The following is a 19,204-nucleotide window of genomic DNA, read 5'->3' on the forward strand; positions in this document are numbered from 1 at the left end:
TTTTTATGTCATGTACACTCGTTTTTTTTAATCAAGCTAGGATTGGTCAACCTAATCAGGCTAGCTTCGGCCGACTTAGATCAGGTTGGGTTCAGCTAGCTGGCCAATTTTTGCTAACTGGACCATGCCAGCTTAGATCAGGTTATCTTGGACCGGTTCACGGGGTTGGAAAAGCATGTTTATGTGAAATTCCTCGTGTGGTACACCAGCTTTAAAACAGATTTTTAATTTGAGGTTTTTGGACACGTTCACGTCATTGTAAAAGGGGATCCAACTTATAGCAGTGTTTATGTTTTAGCTTCTTTTGAGAATCATTACGTACAGTAGCTTTAAAAAAATGTTTAAACAATTTGCAGTTTGTCATCTACAGTGATTGCTTCTTGAATTTCTGCTTTGAATCCTAGCCTAAGCTTTTTATGTAACTATTGTGTGAATACTGGGGGAATTAGACCCATAATTAATAGGAAAGAAAGCTCACACATTAAGGACCACATGTAGAAGCTTTCAATCACATTATTTGAAATTAAATACTGAAAGAAAGAAGCACAAGTTGTTGGGCATTGTATTAGGAAACAAATGACTAATTAAGGGTGTCTTCAAAAGCAACCCCATGGAAGAACAACCATTAATTAAGCTTATTTGGTCCCCCCAATATTTCCTCTTTTCAGATAATTTGTAGTACCAATTTAATTATTAGAAAAAAACAATTAGAATTGATCACTCTTCCTTAAAGCTTGGCCTTCCGTATCAGTACATTACACTATTACTCATGTTGAAATCATTGCATACATTAACATCACCCCCGGAGATAAAATCAACGATCCCATTTCCTGAAATTTGATCTTCGAACTTGAACTGTGAACTGAACATCTCAGTAGCCGAAGTACCCTCATGAAACCCGCCACTATACGTGCCATCACTCGACAAAAAACCATGCATTGGAGTGTATTGCAAGTTTGAATTCTGAGAAATCAGCCCCTCATCTGAACTTGCAAAGCCCCCACCATTAACATGGTCTAGGGAAAGCCATTCAGAGAACAAAAGCTTTGGTAAGAAGCTACCGCGGTTAGCCTCCTTGGGGAAGTCGGAAGTTTGTAAAATGGATTGATGGTCAATATATGTTGATGACTTTTCCATGTATTCAGGTGAATCGGAATTTGGAACTCCGATTCTAGCCTTCTTGGGAGAGGGTGATGAATCCATTGTATCTGAGCTTGAACTGGTATACCGAGTTGTGGTGTTAGGTTCCATTTCTTCAACTTTGTTCACTTTCTTCTTCAGATATGAATGCCAGTAGTTTTTTATCTCGTTATCCGTCCTTCCAGGTAAATGTTGTGCTATCTGAGACCACCTGCTCATTTGATAATTCAAGGTTATGATTACAAAATCCGTCATACTTCAGGTTTAAGTGAACTTCATTAGGGTCGAGACTAATGAACAACTAATTAAATAGAAGCAACATTTTCGTTCTGTGTGCTATTTCCAATAGCGTCGACTCTAAATATTAAAGTCTGACGCTAATAGTCTACTACTTAGCATTTGCGTGATCTGATCAATAACATCGACTATTGGACTTAGTTGTGGTTATTGAGCTAATTTTTTGTTGTGATATGTATCATGCATGGAATCCGGCTTACAAAATAACAGCTTGTATGCTGTAGTTTAATCAATTGTCAAGATTGAATCTCTCTTTTATTAAAAACTTCTAAAAGTAAATCAACTTTAAGATTCAATTTTAACCGTTGATTAAACTACATTATACATGTTGTTATTTTAATAACAGCATGTAAGCCGAATCCTCATGCATTTATCCAAAATTATTCCCTAGTGTTTGCATCTCTGACCATTAGAACTATGAATGTTGTGATAGATTTTGAAGCATTAAAAACCTATTTTAATTAAAACGAGAGAAAGAAAGTGCATCATTCTCGCTTACTTGTTGCCCAACATTTGATGAAGGGTCAGGATTGTCTCCTCCTCTTCTTTGCTAAATATCCCTCGCTTTAATCCTGGCCTTAAGTAGTTAATCCACCTTAATCTGCAGCTTTTTCCATTCCTCTGTAATCCTGTGTGTAAAATTTAAGTTCAAATCTTCACTTGGATATTTCCTCATCAATTAATTCAAGTAGAAATTTATTATATTTTGTCTTTTAAAAAAAAAAAAAATAATAAAAGGTGGATGTACATACATTATCATCATTTTTTATTTTTTATTTTTTATTTTTTCAGACCACCCTTTCGGGTTTTACCACTCTTTTGTTGTTGTTGACTTGACATACTATATATATCGTACCCTACTAACTTCCAAAAAGTAAGTAAATTATTAACTGATAAAAGTAAAAGCTAGTGTAAAACTTAAAAGTAAAAGTGTTTATTATAAAGCTCCGATAAATAAATTAAAGTTTTTTAAAAAAAATAAAAAAATTGCAATGCTTTCCACCTCCTTAAAAAACAAAAACACCAAAAGAACAAGCTTGTAACACGTTTAACAGTACTCAGCAAGGGACTTTGGAATTAAATTGGCCACTTGTATTAATATATTTCGACGAAGCTACGAAATGAATAAGTAAAGGGTGAAAAAGAAAATAATCATGTTGAACTGGAAGCATAAAATGGGATTTTTCTTCGTAATTATGACCCATGTGAAATTTTATATGTGAACAAATTTGAAATATATATATGCTGGAGCCATAAAGCCTTCGTCCATGTATATTTAGATTAGAAAGAAGAAAGATTATAATTATCATGAATTATACTAGGAATAATGGTGCCGTTGACGGCAATGTGCTCGACGTGATGAAGGTGTATAGCAAACTAAACTTACCGGCGTTTATGGGGACGGAGCTCCAGCAGCCATGGCCATGTCTGAGGATATAGTTTCGGAGCCTTTGATCTTCTTCAGGCGACCATAAGCCCTTCCTGTGTTTTGGCTTTGGCTTGTCTGATGGCTTGAACCCCATTTTGCCTATTAACAGAATTTAAGCTTAACAACACAGCTTTTATGAGCTTATTTGTGTATTTTCTGTGTTTCTGTGAGAGAGAGAGAGAGAGAGAGAGAGAGGCGCGTGTCTGTGATGGGTTATGGCGAGGAGAACAATGGGCAGCCAATCATGAAGACTTTGGTATTTAAAGCAATGATTAGTTGAAATCTGCTCCTTTAGAAAAGAAATAGGATTTTTTTTAAAATTTTTTTTTTTTTACATATTCTTTACTTTTTTACGCACACAAAAGAGGAGAAGAGTGATTCGAACGAGTAATTTTAGAAATTCCTCTTGTATTCCTTTTAAGTTACTCCAAGAATGATGTGACTATTAAAATTATTATTTAATCAAAATTCAATAATGATCAATCACAAACTCAATGATGATTTTAATAGTCACATCATTCTTGAAATAACTCAAGAGGGACACAAAATGGACTTGTAGCATTATTCATTCAAACTAGTTACTTTCGCTTCACAAGACGTAATTTCTAATCGATTAAGCTACCCATTTGAGACATTTTTATATTCTTTTATGTATAACACATAGGAAGTTGAAAGTTGTTAAAAATGTCAATGCTACCATTTGATGTAAACTAAACTAACCAGTTAACGCTGCCCTTCATCTCTTTGCTTAGAAAAAAAAAAATTAAAAAATTAAAAAATTAAAACGCTGCCCTTCCTCTCAAGGAATATCAGAGGGCTTAAGTCATCATGACATATGGTGGGAAAAAATATCACCCCAACATTGGGGGCCATGGCCGCTTGTTCAGTCCTATCTGCCCTCGGGCCTATTAGAAGTCCGCTTACTCGGGGGTGGAGCCAAGATTTTTGGTGCGAGAGGACGGACTTTTTTTTTTTTTTTTTTTATAAGTTAAGAACATTGACTTAGATAAAATAAAGTACATAAATAAATATAATTTATTCATATGTGTTTGTGCTTGTAATATAAAATAAAAACATAGAATTTTTAAATTTAATCTCATAGCATCACAAACACACAATAATATAAATAATTAGCAAAATAAATTAAACACGATCTATAAAGTTTAAGAAAAAATGGTACCAAAAATAAATATTGTAAATTTAAACGACTGCAGAATAATCACTCAAATAAATAAATAAAAACAAATATTTTCATCATATTCTACACTTCTGCACAAATAAAAGGAAAACGAGATGTGAAGAAAATGACTAAGAGAAAAAGAATATAAACAGAATAATGCATAATATATTAATTTTTTGAGAAAAAAATATATCATTTTTTGGGGCATGAATTGATATATATTTTATAAAGAATTGTAAAAAACTTGTCGTCCACCCTTACACTTAGGTCCCCCCTGTGCTTACTCGTCAAACGAGCCAAACGTTACATCCGGTTTGAAACTCATTGAGCGAAAAAGTTAAATCAAGTAGTAACTGCCCCTATAAAGGTCAGCTGATCATCTGACCCTCGAGTGTTGAGACTTGAGAGTAACCCATTAACCCCCAACCGACGGACCATTACGAGGTGGATGCACACATATGCCAAGAGGAAATATAAAGAAAGATATCCCTAAAAAAATATCTTTCCTATTCAAATTCCGATAAGAAAAGATTTGGTTATACAAAAAAATAGATTTTTACTATTGTATTTACTATTTAGAATGACAGGTCTTTGTGATAATCCACCACCCACAATATCCGACCCTTGACCTCCGATATTTCTCGTATCTGACCTTAAATCATCATTTAGGCATCGAGTATTCTCCACCGACATTCAATGGTGAATTACACGTGTTGTTGTTTTGTTTTTTTGTCTTTGCATGTGCTATGGCTGAATTAGGGTGCTGCATGCGGTCAAACTGTATGAACACCATATATTCATGACTGGTGTCAATACCCCTTTCTTTTAATCAATTTGATCAGGCCTTATATAGTGAAGCTACTGCGTTGCAAAGTCAATGGCACATTTGGAACAAAAACATGTCAACCAAACATAAAAATACGATGATTTTCCCTACTGCTTGGCTTCATATTCCCCAGCAGTAGTAGCCAGGCGACAGAATCTGCAATCCTGTCTTGTATGGTGCAGCTTTTAGTTGACCCAAAAGAAGAAGAGATAGTCAGAAGAACCCTTCTAGGCTTTCCAGAGCCACCACAAATTTGCGGCAGAAATGGATTCATTATTCATTATTATTAATCTTAATCTAAAAGCTAGCTGTTCCTTTTTAGCGTTAGACATGGAAGCCATTAACTTTCTTCATTTGCCTTAAATGGGTAAGTAAAAGACAAGATTTGTTGGAAACTAAACAAGATTTAAGGTTCCTAACAAAAAAAAGAGAGAGAGATCGTTGTTGGTGTCATCTCATTCCTTCTCTACCGACAATTTTGTCTCAACCAATGCATCAGCTTCATCATCATATTGCAGTGGCAGAATTCCAACCATTCAAAAATTCATATACAAACATTTTTTTTTTAATCAACAAATTGACTTTGCTGTGAGACGTGGAAATTCTAGAAGAACAAAAGGACACCGACATATATACAAATTCAATCCCTGCTGTGCGTCTTGTTACCTAATTTGAAAAAAAAGAAAAAAAAGAAAAATCCCCTTCTGATTTTGATAAAATTATCAATGATTTGATGAGATGGACAGCAGGCAATTATCTTCAGTCAACATCAGGAATCAGAGGGTTTGGTTAATTTAAAAGGTTTTTGACAGACTGTACTGATTATTATAATCATGATTATTATTGAACAGAAGAAAATATGATCATCCAAAGCAACTTCTCCCCCAATAAAATACGTTGCAATGTCAACCCCATCTCCCATTTGTCTATGAAGAACAAGTTAAGGGGTCTTCTCACCAACTACTCTATATAATTAAACCTTTTCAAGTAGAGAAGCCAAAAGTTGTAACTGTTTAGTTACAAAAAGGAAAGGGTTGGTCTTAATAAAAGTAAAATCCTAATGGCAATCAACTGTGTATATCATAATTAAGTAGTTGGTAAGAAGACAGCTTGGATTGTTGATTATAACTTTGTTGTTTACCTAATCATTAATATAATATAAGTAATCAACTCCTCTTATTCTCTTTGTTTACTTTTTCATGGTTTTTTTTTTTTTTTTTTTAATCCTGTCTTTCTTTTCTTATATTACCGGATAAAACTTTATCCTAATGTAGTGCATATAAAAAAAAGTAATTGGGTATGCTTTGTAATTAGGTATTCTAGCCTTCTAGGTAATATAGTTGGAGATGCTCTTATGATTCGAGTGAATTATTTGAGTTGATTGCTGAATAGCTAGTCATATGAAACGTGCAAGTTTCATAGGAGGACATAACTTGTGTCCACCCTTTGTGTTGTGATTAATATGGTGACACTTATTCGGTCAAGAAGATTCTGATCATACTTTACAAACAAAAGACACTTGATGTGATGTGTCATCTGAAAAAGAATCGTGAGTGAAGTTATCCGAGAGAGATGCAATTAAACAAAAACTTCACAAGCCCTTGATGGTCTGTCTACATATGTTGTAAAATCCTTTAGCAAATTCAAGTGGATCAACATGATGAATTTAATATGCGAATTGGAGATTATGAAACACATTCATGTTGTGGCGTGAGGTATTAAGAATATGTCATTGATTTTCGTGCTCCAGTTCTAAAATATGGTGGAAAGATTTGACATAATATCTTGGTGTATGCCACTCTTCCATTGTGTATAGCCAGAAGCCGACCCAATTTTTTTTTTAAAACAATCTACAGGTATATTTGTTAATATATTTTAAGAGATTTTTTTTTTTTATTTGGAAAAATATCTGATGTGACATAAAGATAAAAATTAAATAATCAAGTATTTAGTTTTATTTAGGTAATTGATATTTAATTTTATATTTAAAGAATTGACGTTGTTTTATAATTCAATAATAGGCTTGGCCTAGAATTAGTCAAATTAGCGCTATGGTTTTTATTTGTGTCTATTTAAGTGTTATTTTGTACTCCAATAAAAACATATTATATTTAAATGAATGAACGAATAATTATATTTTCTAACTATATATTAGCCAGAGTGAGATACTTTTATTTGAAATGAGATTTTCGAACAAATAAATTAGACACAATGTTGAGATGAGTTTTCTCTTTTTGATGTGTGAATCTCCTTTCTTTCCGTGGTAAGACTCTACCAAATACCATTATTGGCTAGTGAAACTCTGATAAACATGGACTTTATCTTTATTTTCTGTTTTGTGGGAAAAATAAAAATTCATTCTCGTCAAAATCATTTTTGTGTATTTAAGAATGTTTTGTATTTTGAATTGTTTTTTAATGTGTTTGTCTTAAGAACAAAAAATAAAAATAAAAACAAAAACTCTAACAAACATATATAACCCTAATTTAGTTAGTAAGCATCTTATTTAGAATGATTTATATATACCCTAAACAAAATTCTGAAGATAGCAGGTTCCTTATCCACGAAAGTCAAAGATTGCCTTATCCAAATATAATATATAGCTGTATTTTGTCATTAAAAAAAAGAAAAGGATAATGGCATTGCTCTAAATTTGAAGGGTCAATCTAAGGCGAATCTTTCTTCCTCTCTGGACTCTCTCGGCATGTAGTGCCCAGAGGCGGTAGGTTTACCAGTTGAAATTTCTAAGTTTTTGAATTTTATTTTTTATTTCTTTCTTTCTTTTTATATGGGGAAGTAGGAAGAAAGTTGAGAATTGATTCTTTTTTAGATAAAAAAAAAGAAGAAGCTCATAATAGCAGACAGAGAAGGGCAGATGAGACGACTAATCTGCTTCTCACCTGCAGCCCCATTTCAACCGGATTCCTCGTTTTGCTCTTCAGCCTTCCGGTATTACGAGCATGTTTGAAATTGTATTTGAGAAATATAATTTTTAAGTTTTTTTTTGACATGTTCACACATGAGGAGATGAGAATTCAAACTAGTAATCTCCGCTTGAGCTATCTCTTGGGAACAATAGAGTTTTAAGTTAAAAAATGTTTTTTTGGCGAAATCTTCATTTTTAAGCTTTTGCTAAAAGTGTGTTTTGACAATTTTTTTAGACCCTTAAAAGCACTTTCAATTTTTTTTAACCAAACGGATACTTTTTTCTTCAAACAGACTTTTTGAGTGTTAAATGCACTTTTAGATCCCTCAAACGTACACCCAAACAAACACTAACAATTGTTTCCCTCTCAAATGCAAGAACTCAAATGCAAATTCTTAGGCGTTATTCACCCATCCGCCACCAAAAACACCATTCCATATACTTTTGGAATTCAAAAATAAATATATTTGTAAGACTGCAAAAAGGATATAATCTGTGTTAAAAGATTCCGACAGCATGGACAGCATCAAGAAAGAGCATGAAGCTATTTATCACTAACAACCTAGTTGTGGTTTATCGTGTTGTTCCATGTTCCATGGTCTCTGGTTTATAATGTTGATTATTAGCTGTTTATGAGAATCTTTCACTGCGAAGTTGCTACAGAGTAGACAAAGCATGGGCTATTATGCAGGCAAGACAAGAATACAGCTTATTAAAGTTGGGAAAAAGCTTGCCTCTTATTCAAACCAATGATTGATATATATATATATATATGACAAAAGCTTCATTTTTATTAAAATGAAGCTTCAATTGGATGAGATGAGTGGCATCCAATTGGCCCTCCTTATTCAAACACGGAGACCAATTCTATGTTTGAATTAGGCATTACGTCAACCCCCATACCTGCTAACTCAACAAATAAACAATGCCAATTTTAAGAACTACAGTTTTATCTTAGAATAGTGGCATATGAGTCTTAATCAATCTTTAGATTAATTATTGGTTAAAATAAATAAATAAATAAGAGGTTGATTGGAACTGCCACGTCAACATTATGAACAGATCTTGAATTTGATCTTTACTGGATAGAAATTTAACTTCAAGAGCTCGTTATGCAACTTTGCCCCTAACAAAATGGAAATTAATTTCAAGGTGTTTATAATTAGTCCTAATAAAAAATGTGAGATTCGCAGTGAGATAAGTGACACCAATATTGTCGCATAAAAGAACATGAGGTTTTGTAATAGGCATGCCAAGTTCTAGTTAAAAGGCACGTGGTTTTAAAAGCTGATTTATAAGAATTTCCTACAAACCAGCTCGTAGAATTAACAACTATTATCCCCATTAATATGCGGAGCTATAAATATTACTGTTTTACTTTTGAGTGTTTGTTGTGCAAGTTCTGGCTACTTATATTGTGTGAATCCTATTGCACTTTTCCTGCCTTGAATAGAATTTCATTAATAAAAAACAATAACAAAAAAAAAAAAAAAAACTATTGCTTCAAGTCTCCAGCAGTATATATATATTCTGCAGAACTTGGTTGTAAAGTAATATTATTTTAATTCACAATTTTTTTTTTTTCTCTTTTGATATTGCAGAAGTTGCTTTCTAGAGCATCATGTTTCGCTTGTCATAAAAAAAAGTCAAGGATTAAACTTCTTATTGTCGGTAAAAAAATTATTTAATCCGTACTTTAATTAATTATTTAATTAATACTTTATAAAGCCCTTTATATATATATATATATATATACTCCCTTAACAAAGTGCATTTGGCTTATATGACATGGTTCTCTAGAATCTTTTTGCCATATATGATTCAACACTAAAATGATGATTTCCTAAAGTATTAGATGCTAAGCCGGCTGCCCAATAGGAAGGTGCAATGTGGTAGAAACCAATTTGAAACAAGTCATTGGACACCTTAAACAAAAAGTTGTAACATGCTAAACACTTCATACTGTTAACTAATGACATATGTTTGGTAAAAGATCTTTATTTGTATTTAACAAACAAATAATAAAGTATAGACCATGTTTTTTTGTACAATTAAGAATTTTAAGAATTATTATTATTATTATTATTATTATTATTTAGTTGAGTAAAGACTACCCTCTGGTTATAAACTACTCAATCAGATCTGAAATCGAATAATTGGCATATCCTCGAGTCACTTTCTTCTTTATTCTAAAACAAGGAATTTTGAAATTGTCACCTTTTTTATTTATTCAAAATTTAAGAGAAACTAACAATGACAAGAAGTAAAACACGAAACACACCAGATATTTAAAATTTGTTTACATACTCTTATAAAGAACACTCAAAACTATCAACAGAACTCTTACTATAGGATACTTAAAATATTTTAAATTCGATTATCACAAAAGAGTTGATTGCACTCTTTTATAGAAGAATCAAAGACAAAAGTTGACCATAATTATACTAAATATGAAATAATAAAGAATTTTGGACTACTAGAGACAATTTTATAAAAGACTTTTTGTCCAAGAAAGAAATGAAATGGACAAAACATTGCCAAATACACTAGAAAATGAGCCAAAAAAACTTGATCTAATAATAAAGACATTTACTTCTCAACCATACACATAATTTTCATGTTGCTAATTTCTAAATTTAATTTCTAATATCAGAGTACAGGTGGGAACTTATTTCCCCATAAGGTTAAAGCCAAGTATTATTAGCCTTGGACTCATCGCTCAGAAACGGATCCTCTCCATTTCACTTGAGATGATGAGGGTCCTTTAGTGTATTTAAGGGGCATAATTGTCCATTTAGTTTTTAAACAACTTTTTTTAGACAATTATGCCCCCCTAAATACACTAAATGGGCCTCTCCATTTCAAGTGACATGGAGAGGATCCGTCTCCCATCTTTCATCACCCATCTTCCCCATTGATGAGCCTGGAATGACAAGACTAAACCCAGAGGTTGATACCCCCATAAGCGGCAAGCAAAAGTAGCAAGAACAACTTTAACAAATGCAAGTACAAGAGGGATGATCAATACATTCAAAACCATGTAGTCGGTTGTTAAAGACACTATGCTCTTCTGTACTCTAATTTCACCTACAATATTACAGCACAGCATAATCAGTTACATTAGAGAATTTGATGGAAGTCCCAAAATGGCGTTGTATATAAACTCACTACATCATCCCACAGACAAATCAGATCCAACGCTACAGTAGAAGAATCCTGGTTTGAACAAGAACCCTAGGCTCACTCAGAACACAATAATAGATATATTCCAAACATAGACACAGAGACCATGTCAAAAGATAAGCTTCAGTTATCCGCATAAGTGGAGAAACCCCATCTAACCAACTTAAAATTTAGTTATGATGATGTCCGAGTCCTAGCAGTCCAGGCAATCAAATAAAGGTCCCAACTTGATAAAATTATAAAGCAGAGGTAGCTAGCTATAAGGATGTGAGCTCTAGAAATCCATGCTACACTCATTTAGCGATCATGTTGAACTGAAATCTGGAGAGTTGTTGAGGAATGGTGGATATAACTGGTCCATATCTCTGCAACCACGCAAGTGACATACAAAAGTGTTACAAGAAATTAGAATTCAATATCATATAGTTTCCAATCCCAAAAAAAAATGACAAATCAAAGTGGGAAGGTGAAGAAGTCATTGTTAGCCATTTTGGATAATACAAGATTAGGAGTGGAGGGTAGGTAGGGGAATTTCAAAATTCATAGCCACTGCCGTGGGTTGCTATAATAATTACTCCCCTCCAATTATCACCATTTGCAATGTCCCTCCTTTAACTTTAAAAAGTTGCAATGTCCCCCCAACTACCAAACCCTTAAACTTAGCCCCCATTCATTAGGATTTTATATTAAATATGACGAAAATAAGTCGCATGCAATACACACAAGTCAATACGACAATAATACCCATGCATCATACGAAAAATTCAGAAAAACACAAAAGAATAGCAAAAAAATAAAAACATATTGTGGGAGGAGACCCACCATCCGGGTCTCCTCTATGCCTGTGGCCAGGCTGTGGATCACCTCCAGACCCGCGGCCAAGTCGTGTGTCACCTCTAGGCCATGGGACTCCTTGGCAAGAAAGGCTTTTTATTTTTAATTCAAGGACATAAATGTATTTTAACGAACATTTTATGTCACGCGTATCGTACGTGGCCCATTTCCATTGGATTTAATACAAAATTCTAATGGAGGGGGACTAAGTGTAAGGACTAAGTAGTTTAGGGGGGAAATTACTTTTTAAAGTTTGGGAGTAAAATTTTAATATGAATAGTTGTTTAAGAAGGGTAAGTGTAGTTTTTCCATAAATGTAATTGGATAGAAGACCACATAGTTACCCCCTTACGATTTGCCATAATGGCTCCACTACTCCGCCTTAATTATAATAACTTTCACTTAAAAAGATGAAGTTTTGTCTTAAAAAGATTCAGATTGTGGCAAGCCTGACATTTTAACCTAAAAGAGTAAAGAATTAAAACTAGTCAAATTAAGTTAAAGATGAGAAGAATGCCATATGATTCCCATACCTGAACATTATCATAGAGTTCAAACAATGGAACAGCAAGAAGTTTCAAATTTTTTGGGACAGCAAAGTACTCCCTTTCAGACAAGTGAACAAGGTAAAGCTTCTTACACTCCTGCATACTCATATGGAAAGAGAAGAGGTTAAATATAGCCCCAAAAACCTGCCCCCTTGGGGGAGGAGGAGGATCATGTCTAACCAATGAAGCCAGCAACATGAACAAGATTCAATAATTTGGCCTTCAACTGTATTTTACCTTGGGTTTTGTTATGTGGGGAGGGCAATACGGGTACATTATGGTTTCAAAGTTTGGCCTCCACCAGATAGCTACACACTCGCCTATCTGCAAAAAGATTCCAGGAAGCAATGATAAGCATTAGCAAATATAAACTTCCAGTGCCTTTGCCGCTCACATAAAGGTGAGAGGAAATATGGCCTTCAACCATTGTACCCAAGACCCACATTTCCAAGCAGAACTGGCCTCCTAGTAAAAGGGAAGCAAGGCAGCTACTCAAAATCAGGAAGCAAACTGTAATTAACGCAAGCCCATTAAGAAGCCTAGCAAAGGCTAGCCATCAGTCTCAGATGATATAGCAATTCTGCCTATGTCTATTACCATTTTCTTTGTCTCCACTCACTTTCGGTAATAATAGACATAAGTTTCCAATCCCCACATCAATTTCCAGCATCTCCTCTCATCCTATACTCAGAGACGAAATAAAACAGAATAATACCTGCCAGTCGGGCACAAGAGCAGGCACAGTAGCACCAAGCTTGCTGGTCAGCTTCCTTTTCAAACCCTCAATTTCTGTCATCACATAAAGTAAACAGAAGAACGAAAAAACTTCATACTAAGAAAATCATGAAGCTGGGAGAAAAACAAGAAGAAAACACAGACCCTGTGATGATTATAACAGAGGAAATATCATACCATTCTCTCCTGGCTTCAAACGCCCACCAGGAAGTTTACAGAAAGTGTTCCCAATTTGCAGAAGAAGTATGTGAGGATGATTATGTTCCTGCACCTGCAAGATCCAGCCATAGAATGAGCCACAAGAGAAAGTAAGCATCTGGACATGTAGAATGAAGAAACTTATGTCCAATTCTTGTCCACCCAAGAAATACCATGGACAAGAACTTGGAAGGAAGAGGGCTAGCAGTCTGTTGAGCATAAGTAAAGGCAAAAAAACTAGAACATGAAATAACTGTCTAAGAAACATTTGTGATTCTTATTAGCGGCAGAAAACAAAGAATCACATTTTCAGCAAAAAAACCATTTTGCACTGCAAAAAAATTGCCTTCAAAGAAAGCTCCCTGTGATCGAAATCGAATTCCTCTTCTAACAATGCAGAAAGCATCCTACTGAAAGTTCATCTTTTTTTAGGGCGGACCCAAGTACATAGGACATATATAAAGGAAACACCTAACCAGAAAAAGATAAAAATAAAAAATAAAATAAAGTCACGAAAACAAGAAATATGGAAACAATCATAGGCAGTCATCCATTGGAAAATAGAATTAAGAATAGAGAAATGCTAGGCTTACAAAATATTTTACAAAAAAAAAAAAAAAACTCTTTCAAACTGATGTGGCACAACATGATTGAATTTCTCAAAATTTGGATTCATCTCATTCTCAATCATGTTGTGTCACATCACTTTGTAAGAGTTTTTTTTGTAAAATATTTTGTAACCTAACATTCCTCTAAAGAATGAGGCCTTTAACTCCGCACTGTCATCTCTCTTTCAAAGCTTCAATTATTTCTTTATCTTCGAATAGACCACATCAACCATAGTGAAATCATCTTCCATAAAACTTCACTTTGAGGGCTACCAAACTTCCCTCTCCAACAAATGAAGAGATCTCTCACTCGAAGAGATCTCTCACTCGACGAGGCATGACCCACGCTAAACCAAACAAGCCGAAGATTGAGTTTCATAATACACTAGCTAACTCGCAATGGGGTTAAAAATGGTCAACGGTTTTTCCGCTCCTTACACAAACAACAACAATCAATCACAATGATATGTTGTTTCCTTAAGTTATCCAAAGTAAAGATCTTACCGAAAGTGACCAACCAAGTAAAGAAAGTCGGTCTCAAAGGAGCCTTACTCCGCCAAATACACCTCCAAGGGAAATGGGTGCTATCCTGGGGGATTAAGACATTATAAAACAAGCTAACCTCAAATTGTCCTCTCTTGGAGGGGATCCAGTAAACCTTCTCTACACCATTCAATCTCAATCTAATGGCATATAGCCGATTGAAGAATGAAGTAAAGAATTCCAACTCCAAATCATGCGTTGCTTTAACAAAACTAGTGTTCCACTAAGGAGAGCCATTAGAGAACTAAAGATGATATGCCACGGAAGCATCCCTAACGCAGGAAATGCTAAACAACTTCGTATATGCTCTCTTACGGGGCAACACCCCACACCAAACGTCATGCCAAAAACTAACCTTGGAGTTGTCCCCCACCTCAAATCTAGTAAAACTATAAAACTCCTCCCAACCCTTCCTAATGAAAGTTCATCTATATCTGGTGTTCATAATCATCAATTTCTTTAGAGTTATATGCAGCTATATCTCACTGGCAGAGAAGCATATATGATACTAAGACAATGGTTCTAAAGAAACCCATGCAAGACTAGGAAGGATGTAAAATTGGCTTATAACAAATTCCTACTAATTTCAAGAAATAAGACGAATTTCATGCTACACTCTGGTACTTGATTTAGATGACCAAAGGTACCAGTTATAATTTGAAGCTTTCTACCTGGGAATGTTGGTCTTGTGAATGATGGTTCAACTTGACTAAAAGCACTTGGTAAACCTATTAGCGAATATTGGTTCAAATCTGATGTAGTCATGGAAATCAACTTGAAGTTAAGCTTTAAAAGACTGGTACTTCTGCTCCATCCTCACTTTATGATGGCACGGTGAACAAAACTGAAGAGAACAGAACCAGTCCTCACTCATACATAACTATAAAATGGTGATTCGCCATTCTGCAAGTAACTCAAGCAGGCACACTTCTCCTGCTACCATGCATCTTTCTTTTTGTAAAATCCCAAAAGGTGGACCCAGATCATGCATTTTACACACGAAAGTGATTATAGATATATAGTTGGTAAACCATTCGCTTTATAAATCGAGAGGCTCATAAAATTAATTGAATTGCCTACTCAGTGACTTTGCTTGCAGAGCTCAGTAATTGAAGAAAGAAATCAAAATTTGTAGCCTTCATTCATGACAAAGACAAACCAATCCATGGCATGCATGTGTATTCCATTGCCTCCAGGTGACTTGCCTAGCCAACATAAGGTCTGATCAGTCACCTGTCACCAAGGTATATAAAGGACGAGGATCTACGTGTAAAAGCTCTCTCGTTAAGAAAGGTGGAAGGAGCAAAAGCACCAAGCTTTGCACTTGGGACTTGTAGGCCATCAGGTAGTCTTGGTACAGATATTCTTTATCTCTACCAAATTACACAATTTGGACATGATACAAATACTGCACATAGTATTATCTTTCATTTTCTTTCTTCTTTTTTTCTTTTCTTGGTAACATCACGAAGGTGAACCAATGAAGCCACTATTCATTGTGCTCTTTGACATTCAGGACAAGAAAAAAACCCTAGAAAGAATGCATAGCCTGATTTGATTAAGCTCATAAAATTAGTATGGAGAACTAAGGAGTTCTAATCAACAATAGACCCTATTTATATACATACATACATACATACATACATATATAATACTGACAAATGTAGAAATGGAGAAATGTAACAGAAAAGTTCCATGTGTGTGTTGTGTCTATGTGTGCACATGCGAAGTACACGAATGCAGAAACGTAACAGAAAAGTTATGGCACCAGGCACAAGATAGAAGAGTGAGAGAAATTCCTTTTGAAAATCACTAAAGAAGAAAATGGTATCGAGAACGAGTATTTTGTCTTATTTGATTATTTTTCCATCTTTTCTCTGCAAAAGAAATGTATGAAGTGCAGTAAAACAAACAGGATTAAGTGGTAATCAAGTGAATAAGCAAAGGGGATGTAGAACTTAGCCTTGGCTGACAAAAGGAAAAATTATATTGCAACTAGCATGCACAACAAAATTATTGGGTCCTTCAACAAGCCATTTAATTGTGTAACATTTTTGAAAAAACTAATACAAGCATCAAGTCCATGAATATACATTTTGTTTGACATTAATGCATGCTATAGGCACAATTATTGATACATGTGAAGTCTAACTCTAGTTCAAGCTTAATTGTAGGAGAACAAGCACACATGTATGTGGATTTGTTTGCGTTTGTCTTTGACTGTCTTGGATCTATATGTGTGCCTATTTATTATAATTACCAAATATAATGAAACAAGTTTTGTCAACAAATAATATAGGTACTATGAGCCCACCGTCGGTTTCATCTTGGACAAGTATGGCATTCAACTCAAATGCAAGAGACAACCAACAAAAGACTAAGGTTGTGTTTGTTTCGACTTAAAATGGTTTTCTGAGGAAAAATGGTTTTCTTTGGAAAAATAGTTTCAGTTAAGAAAATTTTCGGGGAAAATCATTGAATTTCCATTGTCTGATTGAGACCCTGAAAACAATATCGAAAATGTTTTCATTGTCTAGTTGGTACAAAAAATAGTTCCTTACTACAACTGAAAACCAAACGAAAACTACTCAAAATTATTAAACAATACCAAATACTGCAACCAACATTTAAAAAAATTAAAAAAAAAAAAACTCTCATAAAACCCATAGGGGGAAAAGAAGTTGCAATTGGGGAGAGGGGGGGTTGAAGTGGGTTACGATACTGCAGGGAGGATGGTGGCACTGGGGGAAGGGAGAGGCTAGGTTACTTTGTGGGGGTGGGGGTCATCGTGGGGGGGGAAGGTTGGGACGACTAAGGGGGATGGCAGCCGAGGGCGGAGGCACTTGGGGGATGGGCAATTGGGTTCCTCTACAACAGCAGGTGGTGCTGCAGTTCGGAGGGAGGATGGTGGGGACCATTTAGGATAGCAAATTTGTTGTTGACGTTGAAATCATTTTACGTTCACTCGCACCAAACACCGAAAAATGGAGAAAAAAAAAAATGTTGTCAAAAACCTTTTTATCCAAAACAAAGGCAGCCTAAGTATTAAATACATGAATGACAAGTAAAGACCTTTAGCATATTCATCTTAATCATCAACCATTTAGGCTATGCCTTCTTTTTAGATAACAGGGAAAACCCATCCCACTTTTTTGGCAGCATGAGTAAAATGGATACCCTATGCCTTCTTTTACTCATGACCCTTCACTCTGAAATTAAAGTTCCAAAAGAAAAAAAAAAAAAAAAACAGGGGGAAAAAAAGCAACTAGCTGTTAACTCTAAGGTGCATTACAAAAAACGATGATGAATTAAGTTCTCTAAGGAAGCAATTATACATTTCATTATATACCATCAATTAAATTTATTGGTCCACAAAAAGTGGATGCAGATAGCATAGGATATGAACTTCCTCAATCTCTCCGGACTAAGCAAAAATGTAAGCATCACAAAGTTCAATTTTCACAACATCATAACACCTGGAAGCTAAATCAAATGAATATACCAGTAAAATCCCTTCGACACTTGTCCTCATTCCCTCCTTCATATAGCTGCAACCAAGAATAGTAACCAGGAATCAGATTCACCCACCTTCATTTTGTTAATTCAGTAAAAAAATTCACAAACACAGGTATTCAAAAACGAAACTGTTATACTAATTGTTCCATGATTTAGACCTAATTCAGCATTTGGACCAGTTTTCAAAAACATCTTTCAGCATCGTCAGAATTTCAAAAAATCGAATATAAATCACAGCAAGTCCTAGCGGAATTACATTTACGATGCAGCATTTTATTCTGTAATGACCTAGACCCGACAAAGATTCTAAATTGTAGAATTAGTTTGTTTCACAAGAAAATTCGATAGAAGGAAAAAATAGGTTTTCGACTCGAGCTCCTTCATTGAACCTAAAAATTCCTTTTTCTTAAGAAAACAAAAAGAAATAAAAGTAGAGAAAATAAATTTTACAATTTCAGGTTTCTTGGCAACCAAACAGGGTAGCTGAGGTTTATCTAGGGTTTTAAGAAATTAAGGGAGAGATGGAATATACTACTTGACTTTCATGCGAGCGAGGCGATCAGCGACGGAGGTGTCCTTCTCCATCTTTGGCTCTTTGGTCCCGAAGGTGTAGCTCGACAGCGGGTAAGTGTTGACCACCGGCGACGTTACCATCTCTCCCTTTCTCTACGGACTCTGTCTCTACGAAAATCTACGAAATGTCTCTCTACTTCTCCGAATTCTCTCTCTAGGGTGCTCAGCGAGAGGAGGCGCTGGGCCGGGGGAAGAGAGCGTTTGGATCCAGAGTTTCAAACGCAGGTTCTACTGCTCTGCAGTTTATACAAACAAAAACCAAAATAAAAAATAGAGCTTCATAATTTTTTATTTATTTATTTTTATGACGGTAGCCTCTGTGGACACTTCATGTACTCACTTTCGAACCCTTGTATTATTAAAAAATTAATTTAAGCATAATGTTCTACAGACATTGATACATTAAGGGAAAACTTCATAAAATCCCTCTAAACTTTAAGCTGATTTGAAAAATTTCCTCTCAATTTTCAAAACTCTCACTTAGGCCCCCTGAATTTTGGTTTTCTCTTACTTTGAACCCTTTTAACATTAAACTATGTTGTTTTGGACGTTTTATACATGTTTTACCCTCAACCAAAATTACGTCGTTTTGGACTCCAAAACTACACCGTTTTAGGCTTCAAAACTACTTCACCACCCAACCCAAAACAACGTCGTTTTTTAGCATA

The 19,204-nt window shown here is 34.8% G+C and overlaps 2 protein-coding genes across 3 annotated transcripts; both read right to left on the reverse strand.

Moving 5' to 3' along the window:
- Positions 1-738: 738 nt before the first annotated feature.
- Positions 739-3,049, reverse strand: LOC132182787 (transcription factor LAF1-like). Its single transcript, XM_059596131.1, has 3 exons — positions 2,825-3,049; positions 1,937-2,066; positions 739-1,351 (listed from the first exon to the last, which is right to left on the reverse strand). Exons 1-3 carry the CDS (start codon positions 2,958-2,960, stop codon positions 748-750), a joined length of 870 nt encoding a protein of 289 aa, XP_059452114.1. The 5' UTR covers positions 2,961-3,049; the 3' UTR covers positions 739-747.
- A 7,750-nt stretch (positions 3,050-10,799) lies between these two features.
- On the reverse strand, positions 10,800-18,806 carry LOC132182544 (pre-mRNA cleavage factor Im 25 kDa subunit 2). 2 transcript variants are annotated; one of them, XM_059595823.1, is made up of 7 exons: positions 18,496-18,806; positions 17,950-17,995; positions 13,276-13,369; positions 13,079-13,152; positions 12,601-12,687; positions 12,349-12,459; positions 10,800-11,346 (listed from the first exon to the last, which is right to left on the reverse strand). In XM_059595823.1, the coding sequence occupies exons 1-7, from the start codon at positions 18,615-18,617 to the stop codon at positions 11,275-11,277; spliced, it is 606 nt and encodes a 201-aa protein (XP_059451806.1). In that variant the 5' UTR covers positions 18,618-18,806; the 3' UTR covers positions 10,800-11,274. The 2 variants fall into 2 exon arrangements, with proteins under 2 accessions (XP_059451806.1, XP_059451807.1); XM_059595824.1 differs by having other exon boundaries at positions 18,499-18,805.
- Positions 18,807-19,204: the final 398 nt, after the last annotated feature.

This window comes from Corylus avellana, chromosome ca5 (assembly GCF_901000735.1).
Source record: "Corylus avellana chromosome ca5, CavTom2PMs-1.0".
Taxonomy (NCBI): Eukaryota; Viridiplantae; Streptophyta; class Magnoliopsida; order Fagales; family Betulaceae; genus Corylus; species Corylus avellana.